Source organism: Rhamphochromis sp. 'chilingali', assembly GCF_963969265.1.
Source record: "Rhamphochromis sp. 'chilingali' genome assembly, chromosome: 16".
Taxonomy (NCBI): domain Eukaryota; kingdom Metazoa; phylum Chordata; class Actinopteri; order Cichliformes; family Cichlidae; genus Rhamphochromis; species Rhamphochromis sp. 'chilingali'.
In genome coordinates, this window is record NC_137943.1 from 9,266,050 (window position 1) to 9,283,511 (window position 17,462).

Consider the following 17,462-nt stretch of genomic DNA (forward strand, 5'->3'; position numbering starts at 1 on the left):
AGTTGAGATATAATGAGAAAGGAGTTTTGTTAATGTAACACTGTCCAGCTCTGCTTTGGGTGGAATTTGTAATGTGCTGGGTTCAATAAATAGGAGGAGAGAGCTGCGATAATTCAATAACCCCCAAAATCTGAGATTAACAAAAGATTATGTAACACCCGATGAAGGCAAATGAGACCTCAAAAGCACAACTTATGAGCAAAAATCAGTCTTTACAAGTTTCACTGCACAAATTCCCAGTCCAAGCAATCAGACGTCAGAGTATGTTAGGAGCAGGCAAGCAAGGGTCAGCCTAGAAAACCAGCAAATTTTAGGTTTTACAGAGAGAATGAGCAAAAGGCAGAGAATGAATTCCCTGCAACAATCTACAAAGGAAAACTGGCATAGAGGAAAAGTAACATATGGAGCAAATACGAAAAGGTGAAAACAAGGTCCAGGTAACACAGTTCAGGGAACAACATATTGTAGGTAAAACACACAAAGGCAGGAAGACTGAAAAACAAGAGAGACGAGTTTCTCAAAGTAAAAGACAAAACAAGTGAATAAAAACACAGAAAAAGGGGGAAAGAGAAGGGGAAGATTTGATAGATGAATTATTTTATTTTATTCTAATGCAATCACAAAGATTAACACATATATACATATTAGGACTGTAACAATGTGCATGCAATAAGAACAAAAATAAGGAGCACCAAAAATGTCATCATAAAGCTCAACTCGTAATGGAAGCATTACACAGCGAAAGACAGCAAGAAGCACTAGTTAGCCAGGTAAGTTTCCAGCCTCAGAGCACATAAACACACTGTTTCATTTACTTCATTCCTTTTAAGTCTAGTGTCTGGTTTTCCAACTAATCAGGACACAGGACACAACTTTCTGCATTCCTTGCACACTAAAGTATATCTCCTAACAGAACACTATGCACATTTCTGAGATATATGAGGAAATCTTAAGCTTTATGGGGCGTTTGCTACGCTGCATATGGACAATTGACGTTCAGGAGAGCAGTTTAGAGAACAGTAAGCTGTTATTGCCTGTCCTACAGCTCTGGCAATCGATCTTATTTTCCCAATATTCCTTATTTTTCATTCAGGTGCGAGAAACAAGAAAAGAAAAACTAAATTTGCACACCCTCTTGGCCTTGGATCATTTCTCTGCTGATGTTCTGCTTTTCAGACTTGCACTTTTCAACTATATCGTTAACTTTAGCCCCCCCGGTCGTGCTTTGGGTTTGAATGTCGGTTTTCTTGACTGAAAGCGCTGCAGTGTCCTCGGACAGAAAGCCTGGCCCTGATGAGCAATATAATCATTCAACTGCGGTGGTTCTCATCCCCGACTCCAACAATGCAGCACCCCAGGGGGGTTGATATGCTAAGCTGGAGCTTTATTATAATGCAGTGTGATGAAGGATGTAGTCAAAATGCTCAGTCTGTGAAGAGACTCATCTTCCAAACCCCATGCAGATCACCTCTTTAAAAATCGCTGTGACTCAGATTGCATTGCAGTTGCAACCCTGATTTCCACTCGTGGAACATCAGTCTTAGTCTTTGTGCAGCTACACACAAAGAGACCCAAAGCAAGAAATTTGAGTATACAATTTATGCACTACAAATGCAAATGCCTAAAGCGTGCAGTGAGCTTTGCAGCAGCCTCAATGAACTGAAGAAGCTGTGCAAGTACAGTTTTGCAAAATTAATAAATAAATAAATAAAATTACAAAAAACAAACAACGTTAGGGAGAAAAACCAACAGTTGTGAAGAATGTACAAACTGAAAAGCACTTTTTACTTGCAGTAGTTTAAGTGGTTTGGAAGGACCGCCTGTGCTCAAACTGAGAGCCGTGGTATCACTGTGAACATCTGGCCCCTGTGACAGATGTGTGAAAAATGAACCAAGCTTTCTTCTGTCTGCCTTCAAGCCACTGTGAGAATGATTCGATCTTCAAATCAAACAAAAGACAATGCAAACACAAATTTATGATACAAAAATTTTAGATAACACGCACACACTAGTGCTGCCACAAACCATTATTTTGATAGTCGACTAGTCACCGATTATTTTTGCAATTAGTCGACTAATCAGATCATGCACCCATTGGACGTAAAACCTACAGCTTATTGCACCAGCATGCATTTGCTTTCATATAACAATCATTAGCTTACAGCTTGAAGTGTTTAAGGTATGTGCTAGCTGATTGCAGATTGTCTCGGTGGAGTTTAATAAAATTAGCCGTCTGCTCTTTGCTCCTAAAATATAACAGGACACTGGAGTAAATTCTCTACCATCACACTTGTGTTTAATCAGTTTTCTGTTTGACGTTTATTCAGCTGTGTAAAAACTATAACTATATAAGTTATACAAGTGACTTATATATCATGTTTAACCTGAGTAGCGAAAGAATGCGGGAGGTTTGACAACGATGTGCCGGGAGTTCGCTGTTCTCGCCGGCTCCAGTGAGCCTTGACCTCTTGGTCAGCTATCGAGCTAGCGGGGTAACAGACGTCTCTGAAAACGTCAGAGCATTTTTGCGAATATGTGATGTCTTGATAAACCGAGCAGATATTTAAAGTTTACACAGCTGTATTCTCGCCTTAAAATTAAAAGTTTATATTGTGACCCAGAAAGAGTAATATTAAAACTAAGTAGCTGCCGCAATTGTTGGAAACTGGAATTGGCTGAGCCGCGCTCTGAATTCTGCGATAGATTGGGCCACGAAGGATACACCCGACCCATCCTTTAAATCTGGGGAAAAGGAGGACACATTTGTCGGCCGCATTTGGAGGAGCCTTCAAATTTGGACAGCCTTCGTCGTGTCGCTGTAACGTAATCAGCCTACAAATGCAGCCTCCGAATTTGGACACAGCTACTATAGCAGAGACTGCTTCTTCTTCTTCAGCATTTAACGGCAGCTGGCATCCTTGTAGATGCATTGCTGCCATCTTCTGTTTCAGTCCATTATTACACTCTTAAATTCTGCTACTTATTCCTGCGTCTTTCAGGACCTTACACAGCTTCAAACAACGAGTTTGACTATTAAATTAGTCGTTGATGATTTTGATAGTGTAATCATGGCAGCCGTAACACACACACAAACACAGATGTAGATGATGCTAATTTCCGTTGTTACTCAGGAATGAGTGTAAGAACAGCTTAGATTGGAGGGTTCAAGGGAAAAGACTGAGACTGAGCTGTGCGGCGGAAAGATGCCCGGTGTGTCGGGAAAATGATGCTGCTGGGAGAGAGGAAATAGGATGTGGTGAAGGAGGACATGCACACAAAATGTGGTGTGGCAGAGAAGGATGCACGGGACGGAAGGAGATGAAAACACATGATCTACTTGGCTAACCTCTAACTTGAGCATCTGAAAGAAGAAAAAATAGTTCACCATAATCTGAGTAATAGCTTGCAATAAGTACCCACTTTAAAACCTTTGCATTTGATGTACTTATGTATTATTTTTAATTGGATTTTTCAAAACTAATTTGTATTTTGTCTATTATTACAATTGAGGCAGAATGGGTATTACAGAAATGGAACAAAGACTGCACTTGTGCCAGCACAAGGTAATATGCTGTTTCTCTGTATAGCCCCTGGGATACAGAGGAGAGAGGCTGGTGGCTGTATTGTATTAATTTCAGCATTCATCTGATTTTGGTTATTAGGGCTTTGTTGAAGGATCTAACTACATACTTCATCTTTGAGCTGTTTATATTCTCATCTTTCAAATAAAGCAGTAATAAAGTAATGTGAATACTTTAGACTAAATTGACTGTGCATGTGATCCTCAGGTTGAGATGTCACAGTTGTGCCATTTGGTTCAGTATGTAGACCAGAATAATGTGTGCGGTGTGAGCCACAGCTGGGCCAGAAGTTATTTGCTATTTGTTTAAACCAACACTGCCAAAAATCCCCAACGTGCTCTGGTTGTCGAATGTAAACCTGCCACACACACCTTATAACACTCGGAGAAATTCAGTCTTTACAGCAAGTCGGTCGAGGACATTTTTCTTCAGTAATGGAGTAAGCTCAGTAGTTTGACAACAACAACTCAACAAATGGGCTGTGGGCTAAAACAAGGTCCGGTTTGACTCAGCTTGACTCATGCGCCACAGTTGGTGCTTATTTATTGACATCTGGCATTTGAAAGTAGATGGAAATTGACAAGCTGAGGTTAGGGACTGTCAAAAGTACACGCAGCATGGGCCTCCGGAGTGTTTTTTAGACATCTTCTCATCTTTTTTTAAATATTAAAACATTTTTCCTATCTGGACTTAGTCTCTTTGTAAACACAATACTCTATTTCAACACTTTTAGACATTTCTTGCTTGTTTTTTTGACACTATTGATTTCCACCCAGACCTTTATTAACAGTCACGCTCTATTGGACTGAGATCTGCTGACTGTGGAGGCCATTTGTGTACAATGAACTCATTGTCATGTTCAAGAAACCAGTTTGAGGTCGTTTGCGCTTTGAGCCATGGTGCGCTATTCTGCTGGAAGCAGCCATCAGAACAGGGGTACACTGTGTTCATAAAGGGCTGGACATGGTCATCAACAATTGTCAGGTAGGTGCTGGTATTCAAATAACACAAAGTATGCAAAGAAATAAATCCCCTGCATCATTACTACACCAATGCCAGCCTGAAATACTGAGAAAGGGCAGAATGGATCCATTCTTTACTCTGATCCTTCCATCTGAATGCTGCAGCAGAATTGGGGACTTCTCAGACCAGGCAATGTTTTTCCAGTCTTTAATTGTCCAGTTTTGGTGAACCTCAGTTTCCTGTTCTCAGCTGACAGCATGTGTGGTCTTCTGCTGCTTTAGCCCATCTGCTTCAAGGTTCCAAGTGTTGTGCAGAGATGCTCTTCTGCATATCTTGGTGGCTCTGTAAACTCTAGAGATTGTTGTGTGGAAAAATCCCAGTAAATCAGCAGCTTCTGGGATCCTCAGTCCAGCCCTACAACCACATTCAAAGTCATTTAAATCACCTTTCTTCCCCATTCTGCTTCAGTTTGATGTAGCTCATTTTGACCATATCTGCAGGCATAAATTGTTGTTGAGTTTTTGCCATGTGAGTGGCTGATTAGGTATCTGCATTAATGGCCAGTTTAACAAATGTACATAATAGAGCGTATCTATGTATGAGGAGTTTAAAGGGCAGACATTGATGAGACAGTCTGTGCCAGTTGCAGCATGAATCACGCTCACATTCATTATGAATTTGCATAAGGATGCAAACACAGAAAATAACATCCTGTCATGGTGAACACTTATTGTGCGTATCTAAACACATATTAGCTGAAATTCAGCTTCTCTGTGATTCACAGCAAAAATACAGAGTCTCAGATCACAGTTACCACCATGCATTCTTTTCTCAGCCGAATGAAACCACTTCAGTGGCTACTTAAATTCACTTCTTGCTTAAAATTGTTTTTAACCACTATCAAAGAAATTTCAGCACATTCTCTTACAATCACGCTCTGCTGAAGCATTGTGCAACTGCGCCGCATTTGCATACCGTATGAGCTCTGGGACCTACAGAGGAATTACATGCTTATCAAACATCATTTGCTCGAGGAGCTGCATGTCTGTGTGTTTGAAAAAAAATGAAGGATTTCAGCTACAGATTGACTGCAAATCCCATTGCAGCTGACATCCTGGAATTAAGAATTATATTTCTTGCATCATCTGTCGTGTCTTTACACGTAATTGATTAAATTTAGGTTTCAAAGGAACCAGTTCATGCTAAAAATGAACGTTCTCAACGGGAAAAAAAAAAAAAAATCATGGATAGAATTGATAAACCCCATCCAAATCCATGTGTGTCACATGCTGATATTACTACAATTACGCAAACAAGACTGAGGAAGAGAGCAGTGACACAATATTGTATCTTCCTCGCCTTCATTATCCATCATTTGCTTAATTACAGGCTGCATTCTTGTAATTATCTCCCCAAGGCTTTTTGATTCATTGGCTTGATGCTTTCTTTGCCTTGAAATTGATTAACTGAGCATTTAATAAGGAGTCAGCCTGTGACAGCTAAATGCAAATTAATTGCAGTGCTAATCAGACCTGTGTCCCGAGATGTGATTAGATTTGAATTTGCAAAGGCTTTCTTTCTTTGAACTTGAACAACATAAGATAAGTGATAATGAAACAAATCTAAAGTGTATTCACATCTTCAGGTAAGGAGCAGGGCTCTCACAGAGACGAATCCTCCGACGTGTCCAGCAAGTGCCTGCCGTGCCGCGAGGGCTGTCCCTACTGCCGGGATGACACGCCCTGCCTGGTGCAGGAGGACGGTGCTCTGAGGCTCTCTGTGGCCTCCTTCCAGGGTCTCTGCATGATGCTGGACTTGGCCAGTATGGTGGTGGTCTACCACTTCAGGAGAAACAAGGTAAGGAGAATGCAAATTATCGGTTGCATGCTTTTCTAATGTGGATAGGGACATGCTTAACAGCTTATTCTACTACTTAGTTTAGACTTTGGAGGGAGTTTGGCATGTGTGGTGATGTCAGTAGAGCTTACGCCGGCCTGCACTCATAACCTCATTTTTTTTCAGTGCAAAGTTTAGAGAGAATTTGAAATAGTCAAAAACCTAGAAGCACTCTGAGAGAGGAAACCTCCACCAAGGCAGCTCTGTGGGCAGGATTTACATTTGAGGGAATCATTTTGTGTTTTGTATACATTCATTTTGCTTTCTTTGTTCTTTTTAAATGTAGTTTAAGACATTTGTAGCACAACAAAAACAAGTGCAAAGGCTTTGTTGAAACCCATTTTAATATATACTTGACATAATTGGCAGATTTTAAGTGTAAAAGTGAGGTTAGAGGTCAAATAAGACATGCTATTTGGATGCAAACTAAAAAAAGTGATATTTAGAATCCCCATATACCAGAATCATTTCCTAAATGCTGAAAATACAAAGAAAGGCAGCAGAATTTCAAGCAACGATTTAAAGATAAGATACATTTTATGAAGGTTTGAGCTTATTTGATCTTAAAGAAGAGGTTAAAGTAACATATTAGAATCCACATATATATTCCCTATAATCCTATGTGTTGTCAATAAAAACAACGGCAGTAATACACATAGTTTTTACTTTTTTTAAAAATAGCTCTGTAAATCACTTTGACCTATAGATCAGTCTATTGACCTTGAAGGAGAGGTCAGAGGTCACATGTGACAGGCTATTTTACTCTATAAGGTACTTTCTTTATGTTAACAATACACACCACACTTATAAGAATCATAATGTGGAAGCTATAAAATTTTTGTCAGCTTTTGAAACTAAGGCACATTTTCATGACCTGACTCTACACCCGTATAAGTTTCATCAGAATTCATTCAAAAACTTTCAAGCTGTGGTACAAACATTAAAAATGACACGCACATACGCAAACACTACTAAAAGCATAACCTCCTTGGCGAAGAATACCCAAAGAATACCTGAAGATTGCAAGATTACATTATACTTTTTTTTTCACCTAAAGACTAAAGGGACCACAACAACAACAACAACAACAACAACAATCTTTATTTATAGAGCACATTTAAAAGCCTTGGGCATACCAAAGTGCTTTACATAAAACAATAAAAGGTTCAAACATTGATAATGGATAAATAAAAATAAGGAGTTATGTTCATAGATAAAAGCTACCAATAAGAATGACTACAGCACATGGGTAATAGCAAGATAAAAGCTGTACCACCATAATAAAAAACACCAATAGAAAGATAGGAGGGAATTAATACAAGAGGTCAATAGGTCACAGCAACCAAACAAACAAACAAACAAACCAGCAATTAAAAGGTGGAGAAGGCAAGTTTAAAAAGATATGTTTTAAGCTGTGATTTAAAAGAATGAATAGAATCAGATGCCCAGATGCCAATCGGGAGATTGTTCCAAAGCACAGGTGCAACAAGAGCAAACGATCGATCACCTCTAGTCTTAAGTCGAGATCTGGGCTGAGCCAGCAGTAACTGTGACGATGACCTTAAAGCCCTGGCAGGAGCATAAGGGTTTAAAAGGTCCTTAAGGTAGCTGGGTGCAGTGTTGTTAGTAATTTTAAAAGTAAACAACAAAATTTTAAATTGAATACGATATTTGACAGGCAACCAGTGCAGATCGGCAAGGACAGGAGTAATGTGGGCAAACTTGCTGGTTTTAGTTAGAATGCGAGCTGCAGCATTCTGAACTGTCTGTAATCTCTGTAAAAGGGAAGAGTGGAGACCACAATAAAGTGAATTACAATAGTCTAGCCTCGACGTTACAAAGGCGTGGATGAGCTTTTCGAGATCTTTATGCGGGATATAGTGCCTAGCCTTAGAGATAAGACGAAGCTGGTAAAAACTAGATCTGACAACAGCAGACACTTGTTTGTCAAATGAAAAGGAGCTGTCAAATAAGACACCCAGATTCCTGACAGTATCAGAGAGAGAACAACTAAGAAAACCAAAGGCATCCCGGAGTTTGGCACGAAGGGCATTACTACCAAAAATCATAATCTCGGTTTTCTTCTCATTAAGGATAAGAGAATTCGACAACAACCACTTCTTGGCCTCAGACATGCATTCTCGGAGGCTATTCAGAGACAGAGCAAGATCGTCGTTTAGCTCAAAATAGAGCTGGATATCATCTGCATAATAGTGATAAGCAATATGGTATTTCTCAAAGATGGCACTTAAAGGAAGCAAGTATAATGAGAAAAGGGTAGGGCCCAGCACAGATCCCCCACACTCGCACAAGGAAGATAATACTAAACTGTGTCATTAAACTGTCCCCGCCATGGAATGGCGACCTGTCCGGAGTGTACCTGGATATTTGGTCCACAATGACGCTATGCTGCATATGGTAATAAGTGGATGGATGCTGAAATTGTACGGCCTAACAGTTTTAGAGCTTATCCCAAACTACACACTGACAGTCTCCCCTACTCTTCAATTTTGGTATTTTTTGCCTAATTTGAAACAACCTCCATAGCGAAGATTAACTGGAAATGTCAGTGAAATGTCATGGAAAATTATTTTAAATTAAATAAAGACGAAGGTTTCAGGGATTAAATTCAAACTGAGTGATTATGACAAACTCACGAATGTTTTGAAAATAGGAACCGCTGTGTTACAGCTGATCATGCCTTCACAGTACTAAGCCATCAGAGTAGCAAAAGATCCTCCCTGGCCTCCCTGGCCGCATGCAGTTCAACGAATTACATGCCCAGATTAAAAGAGGACATTTGAGCTTTTTTCCTCAAATAATTTCAGTATGCAACGTAGAAACTGGAAAAAAAAATATTGCTTTATTTACGACATACAGCTGCTTCTTAAAGCATTGCAAATTCACACAAATTTCCATCGTATTCTATCAAGAATAAAGCCAAATAAAGACAGACCAGTTGATTTTATCTTATTTTATTTTAATTTTTATGTAATTTTTATTGTCTTATTACACTGACATCATTACCATCAACCGTACCCAGCCCTCCTTCATTTCAGTGTGACATTCTTGCAGTCTAGGATAATAATTAATATTTACAATCACTCCTCTGGCATTTAAATCTTTCCTGGTGATCTATTTATAGACAATCGTGTTGTTGCCTCAGAACTTCCCATATTTCTTCACTTCACAAGAGATGTCCCTGGAGGCCTTTGGATGAACATAAAAAAATCTTATATGTGGTAATGTGGTAATTAAATACAACCCAGAAAAGTTCTGTCGTCACTAAGAGACATATATTTTATATATTTGTGCGATGTATCATTTGCATTTTCGTGCAGTTGCATGCAAGTCGTGGCTGTTATGTCTGACTTGCAGCAGCAGAATCTGAAAGGTAAACTATGGTGGCCCCAAAGGACAAAGCAGATACAAGAGAGAAAATGAATGTGAAGAAAGGCTCACTGCAAATCCAGAACAAATATCAATACAAGCAGCAGCAACATTATAGGTACTTTTGCATGCCCGTCAGCAGCCTCAGCGTCTGATACCATCAGGCCAATTATTCTTTTTCAGTATCCTTCAGCAATCCATAAATAACCAAGCTCTCGCTGTCATTGATTCATGAGATTTTGTCTTTCTCTCTCCTTGTTAACAGAGCATTCGTACATCTGGTCTCATTCTGCTGGAAGCCATCTTGTTTGGTGCGCTACTTCTCTACTTCCCAGTAAGTGTCCATATTGATCTTGCATGCCACCCACCAGTTTACTGCTACTTCATTTTTTAAATATAAAAGTTCTCAGAAGTCTCAGGGAAACAAGCAGCTGGGTACGTCTGGGTATGCTTTGTCAGGAGAGAGACAGAGTGCGCTCAAACAAACTTGCAAACAAAAGCATGTGTTCATTATAATGACTAGTTTGAAGGTTTTATTTGATAAATAACTGATGGACCAGTGGGCTTGCATGAATTACCATGAGGCATGCATGCTTTTGTCTGCACATTGCAGGCACAAATTTGCACCAGAGCTTAAAGGCCACTCTTTAGAGCACCACAAACAGCCTCTTGTCACTGAGATGGAGAAGAAATAGTGATGGGCATTGGTAAAAGTCTCTCCTGACATTCATGGTGTTATAAAAGAAAACTAGAGAACAAACACAAACCGCACATATATCCAAACAGATGGAAATAGGTTTGAGATGTGATTTCACCATCTATGAAGCTCTTCTAATGCAGTTATTGGCCATAAAGTAGATATCAAAAGAGAGGTGTGATGGTCAAATCCTAAGCATTACAGGTTTAAAAAGAGGGAAGGAGTGGTCAAGGTCTGCTTTGGCTGAGAAAAAAAAAACCTTTTCAAGAAAGAAAATCATTTTTCAGTGTCCAATATTTGTCATGTAGTGTGTGGATGTGGATCCCACACGCAGGTTTAGGCAGTCAAAGCTCGGTTTTATTGATAGTCCATGGAAATAATTCAAAAGAAGGTGAGTGCAAAAAGGTACAGGGAAGATGTGACGAGGCAAATAGCAAGGGAAACTAAGAATCACCAGAAAATATCAAAAACAGAACAAAACTGGAAAGTTCATAAACAAGGCGGGGGGTCAACAACCCAGGACTGGAATACTGGAGTAATGTGAAAATATCCCATTAAAAAAAAGCCCATTTCCTCAGTTGTAGCTAGATGTTGTAGTACTATAGTTAGGATCATTACAACAACAGAGAGCTGGACATCACAGTTGGTGCGTACTTATAGAATAAGTGCGTTCTCTTCCACGTGTGCCTTTGCCTGTCTGCGTCGGCTGTATGTGCCAGCCAGTACGTGTGCTCGGGTGACAGCGTGCGTTCTATATGTGTGTATTTACACTTTTGGACTCAGCCCACATTGCACCTGGAGTGCTGCGTCAGGAGCCCATCTTTAGAAGGGAGGCAGATGGAAGAAACCTGCGCGCCGTATAACACAGAGATCTGATGTAGCCAGGGAATTCACTCCTTTCAAATCCTCGCACAGACTGCCAACAGTGGAGCCACTGCTCTTCTCAAACACAAAGCCTGATGGCCGAAAAAAATCAGCCAGAAAGAAAGCAGTTCCAATCGCTCGGCTAAGTCCGGGGATAAAGATTTTGTTCTTATTCTAAAGTTACTGGAGTGTAACCGTATGCACGACATTTCCCCCAGAATGAAAAAAACAAAAACCTGAAGCTGTTTTTTGTTGCAGCAGACAAAGAGCTGCAGGTATTGCATCCTTATGTGACCACACCTTTCTTGCTTTTGCATTCATCCATCCACTCCAGTTTACCCCAAGGATAATCCAGTTCCAAAAATATCCCCCACCCGCAAAACACTCTGCCGTTCTGTCATCCTCACACACATGAAGGTCTCCTTTCCTCCACCTTACCTCCTTGTCCCCCACCCCCCTCCTCCCTTCATGTTTTCCTTTGATTACCTCCTCTGCATGTTCTCTCTCACCTCTGTGTCTGCCTCCCTCTCCCAGCCTTAACGTTTGTTGCTGTTGCCTATTTTTTTTTGCTGCCACCACAGACCTCTTCAGCTGCAGCTGCTCTGCTCTGGTGCTCAATGCATTTTTAAACAGTCCATCAAGTTCTAGCACAACTTGTTTTAAAAATACTTCTACTGATTAATTGATGGAGGACGCTTGGGAGGTTGGACGCAAACCAGGAGGGCCACCTTCTCTTCTAGGCAATATAAAAATATGGCTTTTTATCGCAGTCCCCAGTGATTTTGTAATCCACATGAGTGGTACTGCAGAAGGTTGTGACGCTGTCTGTCTGCCTGTATTGTGTGTGTGTGTGTGTGTGTGTAGGCAGAGTGATGGATGGATCATGAGTGTGTTTAGGTAGCTTCAAAGCCTCATATTTTCCTGTGGTCATGTGCATGGATTTGCCATTTGCATGTTTTTGTTTTGCACAGTATGTAGGTGGAAGGAGCAGCACATAAGAGCTACTTTTAGCTCTTATGTGCCGTTCAGATTTATTGTTTTGCTGTCATGTGAAGCAGAAAGCTGGAAGAAGTGATGAGGTGAAGATGCCAAGTAGGATGCAAATCCTGAAAACAGACTATACTGAGACTGAGGCAGGAGAGACAGATGGACATAAGGAGGAGAGACACTGAAACAGGAGGGAAAAATAACAACCTGTTGAGTAGTTAAGATGTTGTTCACGTTTGCTCCGTCTTTACTTCTGTCTGTTTCAATCCGTTCCAAAAACTAGTTTTTCTTTGTGTATTTTTCTGCTGTGTTACTGGCTCCAGCATTCTTATACTCTTAAACTTTGATTCTCAAGCGCTCAAAACCATTTTACTAACGTCGGCGCTGGAGAACGTGCTCAGATTTTATATGTTATGCTACATTTAAAAGTCATGCTTTCAAATTGTTAATATCACCATCAAAATACTGTGAAGCACGAAAAGGAACATTTTCACGGTACACTCATGAAAAACTAAGTGCACCCCATTATTGTGTAACCTATCGAACCACCTTTAGCAGTATTAACTTAAAGTAATCATCTTCGTCTCATCTCCTCTTCTTTCCAACGTTGTTTCAGTTCGTTGAGGTTTGCAGGCATTTGTTTATCCAGCTCTTCCAAGATCCCACCACAGAATTTCAATTAGACTGAGGTCTGAACTTTGACACGATGATTCTTGTCTTTTTCAGCCATTCGGTTGCAGATTTGCTTTCGTACATCAATTTTAGCCAAGCTTTTGTTGTCACAAAGATGGCCTCGCATTTGAGTGAATAACACTTTGGTATACAGAGGATATCACTGCAAGATGATCCAGATCATAATCCCTCCACCACCGTGCTTAACTGTTGGAATGAGGTGTTTGTGGTGATATGCTGTTTGGTTCTCTCTAAATGCGACGTGCACTTCATCGTCAGACATCTGCACTTTCGTCTCCCGAGAATTTGCTGGGAAGATCGTGTCATTTTGTTAACACACATCTGAATGTGTCAGACCAGAAAACTGCCAAGATTTCTGCTTTTAGGTGTTCACACTTGCTGATGATCAGTTAAGCGAGTGCCTTTGATTAGCAGATTCTGGCTGTTACGTCCATTCTTATGGGTATACTTAGTTTTTACAGGACTGCATACAGTATACTTAAAGTGGAACTGAAGATTCCCAGTTAATTTTAGTTAGCGCTGGTAACTGTAACTGTAGTTTCATACTTTATGTGTCAGAAATCTTGGGATGGCAAAAACACACTGCTATAGGAAGTCAGGCAACTGGCCTTTTTCCATCATTGAGCAGCTGTGAGTGATTTGAGTTGATGCTCCATGTGGCATTAGTCTGCTAACAGTAGGGTGCAGTAAAAGGAGCAAAAGGAGTTGGTTACCTTGCTGAGAAGCTGGGGAAGCTGCTGTTCTTCATAACAGCTCACTGTAGCTGTGTCTTCAAAATAAATTGCTCCATACAATATTTCAAACTGTCAAAAAAAGAAAGAAAAAATGACCAATGTCTTCTTTTTCAGGAACATTTTAATGAGCAGTGGCTGGTTAGTGCTAAGCTCACTGGGAACTTGTGGTTCGCCAGCTAAATGCTTCCACGGTGGAGCTGCAGTTGAAACTGATGGGTTTGCATTAGGATTAGGTTAATGCAAACCCATGCAGGACCGTTTCTGCAAATGTAACCATGGACACCAAGTCTGTATTTAAACAAATATATAAATCTGGCAACTGATAGACGTCAGATTCCTATTTTAACAGAATGCTGACAAAAAGCAATCATTATTCACTTGATACATTGTTAGAAAATTTTCTAATTTTTCTATTTAATAATACATTAACATCAACATCGCATGTACTGCTTTGGATTCCTCTCTGGGGATTAATTAATGTTTATTTTCAGCAATAGTACTATTCAAGTGTATTTATTTAATATATGGATTATTTATACATGTATTGTGCCTATGCTGTTATGTTACTTGTTTTTAATTTCAATTAAAATTAAAATTTACTTTAGCACATGTAGTTCGCAACTTTTAGCTATTAAATAACAAATTTCCTTCAAGCCTCTTATCGATAAGTGAGTCATGTTCAGGCTGTTCCTTAAATTGACCCAATTCTGACACACACCTGCCTGCCTTCCAATATCAATTAATTTATCAGCTGCAGTATTAAAGAGGAAGAGCAATAATTCCTTTTCTTGGGTCTGAGATGGACTCTGCTCCCCAGTGTCTCATGACGGGCATACCAATAACAGACTCCGCGAGGTTGTGATGATTGCGGATGGAAGGAAAAGCCTGTGAGTGCCATGCTCCATGCTTTGACTCAGTGTGTCACATTTTTAATCAAGAGGTGAGAGAAATGTCTATATACCGGAGCTGAAGTGAGTGTGAACAGAGCGAAGGCTGAAAATAGGGAGTTTAACCGCTCGCTGAACCACATTTCTGAAATTCATCTTGCCTCTTTTAAGACTGTATTTGATTATGAAACAATCACAGCAACATTATCAGTGATGAGGAGGTAATAAGCTGCAGATTAGTTCCTGTGACATTTGTTATGAGTCACGTTGAGACTTGGCTCTGCTTTCAACTTCCTGAATACCTGCATAAGATGCTGTGAGATTGAATATTTCTGTCCTTTCATCTTTCTGTCTTTGCACCATAGTCTTTGTTCTTCATTTCCGTGGGTAAAATAATGTACACTGTGATTCATATTCCCCACTACACTTTAGCTTCTCTTCTCTGTTAACGCATCTCACAGCCAGACGGTTACAGCCTCGGGGTTGGCTTGTTGCTCAGCTGGGTTTGCCACAGATGTTCTGTTTCTTTTCTAAAAAGGAAAAGAGGTTACAGGTGTTGTTGTTACTTAAGCTTAATTAAAGCAAATGGCTGGTGTCTTTTGAATGCCAAAGCATTGTAAGAGCTGGAATAAATCACTCGCCTTACGCCTCAGAGATGCATTTATGCTGCTTATTATGTTGTACCACAATAAGTCTGAGATTATGTGGTGATTAGAAAAAGCTGGAAAGCTATAACCTTCTGTTTTTGGTTATTGTAAAACAACTTACATATAAAAAACCCAAGCATATAATTCAGAAAGTATTTTTGTGCTATAACATTGTTATCCCCAAACAAGCTCCCCGACCTGTACACTGTTTACTCTGCTGCGCTATATCACAGACTGAAAAACTGTCACTTCAGCTCCCTATCCTGTTCTGATTACACTGAGTTCAATCCAGCCACAGCATACAAAGTACCTAAAGACCTGGTCTAGCATAGGGCTCACATATATGTTTTTAAAAAAGCATCATCTTATAAAAAGGAGTAATTGTATAGTCTTCTTTCTGCTCGAGCAGTTATTGTCAAGGTGTGTAGTGGAGAGAATCCAACTGCAAAACACGCATGCAGGTTGAAAATAAAAGTAGGATGAGCGTTTGTTGGCTAAAGCAAAAGTTCAGCAAATACCAAATTCAGAAAAGGGAAAGAAAACAGAACGAGGGGGCGAGTTCAACAGGAAGATCTGACAAAGGAATAAAGGGGATGAACTAGGATTGGATATAAACAGAGGATAGATTACTCAGTGTGACACAGCTGGGTAGATAGAAACATGGCATGGCTATGATAAAGACACAGACGTACAATTTATTTAATCCCTCAATGGTGTAATTCACTTGTCCAAATACTATATTACAATATAATATGTTATATTATATTACTATATTTCCAAATACTATACTATGTATAAATGGTTACTATATACAGCACAATATGTATATAAATCTACATATTAGCCAGTTTTAAGCTATAACATATAACACCACATGTGCAATGTTAACATATGCAACAGATGCAAAACATAAAAAAAGACACTGAAATTTTGTTGAAACAGATACTAAGTGTGATGCAGGTCTTTCACTCTCACTTGTGTTTGCTTTTCAAACCACATTTAACATTTTTAGTCCGTATGCTAGACTGAAAAGAAACCTGTAATCAAAAAGATGCTCTGTGGGAAGTGGTAGTTACTGATTAATTACTGTTCATGTATCTATATAGTTTTAGCGGATAGGTGGAGTTAAGGTCAGCGTTTACCTCAACACAAAGTCACAAAACAGTTTGGCAATCGTAGCACGATCTCACAAAAGATCACACAAACTTCCTTCCCTTACAAAAAAAGTTTGTGTATTCATTCAGACCACACTGAATGGAGAGATTACCCCAAGTTGGAAAGGTGTCACGCTTCGATAGTATTTTCCTTGCTTCAGTGGGAACGTTGCCAGAGTCACAGCACTGAATCTTCAGAGCAGAAGCTGGGATTCGGGTCACCGAAAATGTAACATGTGGCTTCCCGCTGTGTTGCACACTAATGAAATGAAATGCAACCGTAGAAAGAGAAGTGCAAATGAAAGCTTGGATCCTTACAGCATGAGCCTTGTCTCTGCAGCTTCTGCTGTTACAATCTCTTCTGCAGCGGTAATAGGTGTGAATTAACTTCACATCATGCAGAAAATGATAGGCTGACATTTTATCAGCCATCGGCAAATTCTTTATTGCTTTGTTGAAACCGCTCAGAGAGACAAATCGTGACAGGTTGGACCGCACACATTTAGAAACACAAGTGTGTCTATACATGCAAATCAATGTGCAGATAAACATCACTAAACGCGCTCCTAGACCTATAAAGGAATAAGCTCTCAAATTCCTCACATCAAACGTGCTCTGGAAGTTGACATATGAGCCGCATAAAGCTAACAGATGAGGGAACTGTGGGAGGCGTTAGATATTCGTGAGGTCAAATCCACCTCCAACTCTGCTTCTCGTGTGCTTACCACATTTGTGTCTCTGACTTCCTTCCTGTAAATACCAAAAACAATCAGAGTCCTAGGATGTGTTTATGAGATGTGTGAAAGTTAACTCTGCTCTGCATTTTTGTAGGTGATGATCCTGTACTTCAATCCCAGTGTGTTTCGATGTATCCTCCTGAGGTGGGTTCGCTTGCTGGGCTTTGCCATCATGTACGGGACCGTCATCCTGAAACTCTACAGGTACCGTAAATAACAGGCCATAAACGGT

General features: G+C 39.9%; 1 protein-coding gene across 6 annotated transcripts in view; it reads left to right on the top strand.

The window, feature by feature from the left end:
• Nucleotides 1–17,462, top strand: part of LOC308412703 (metabotropic glycine receptor-like) — a 112,243-nt gene that overhangs the window by 68,527 nt on the left and 26,254 nt on the right. For all 6 annotated transcript variants that reach the window (XM_080907230.1, XM_080907232.1, XM_080907231.1 and 3 more), the window contains 3 exons: nt 6,190–6,401; nt 10,096–10,164; nt 17,325–17,434. In XM_080907230.1, coding sequence (XP_080763356.1) covers nt 6,190–6,401; nt 10,096–10,164; nt 17,325–17,434 — 391 coding nt within the window. The remainder of the gene's footprint in view (nt 1–6,189; nt 6,402–10,095; nt 10,165–17,324; nt 17,435–17,462) is intronic.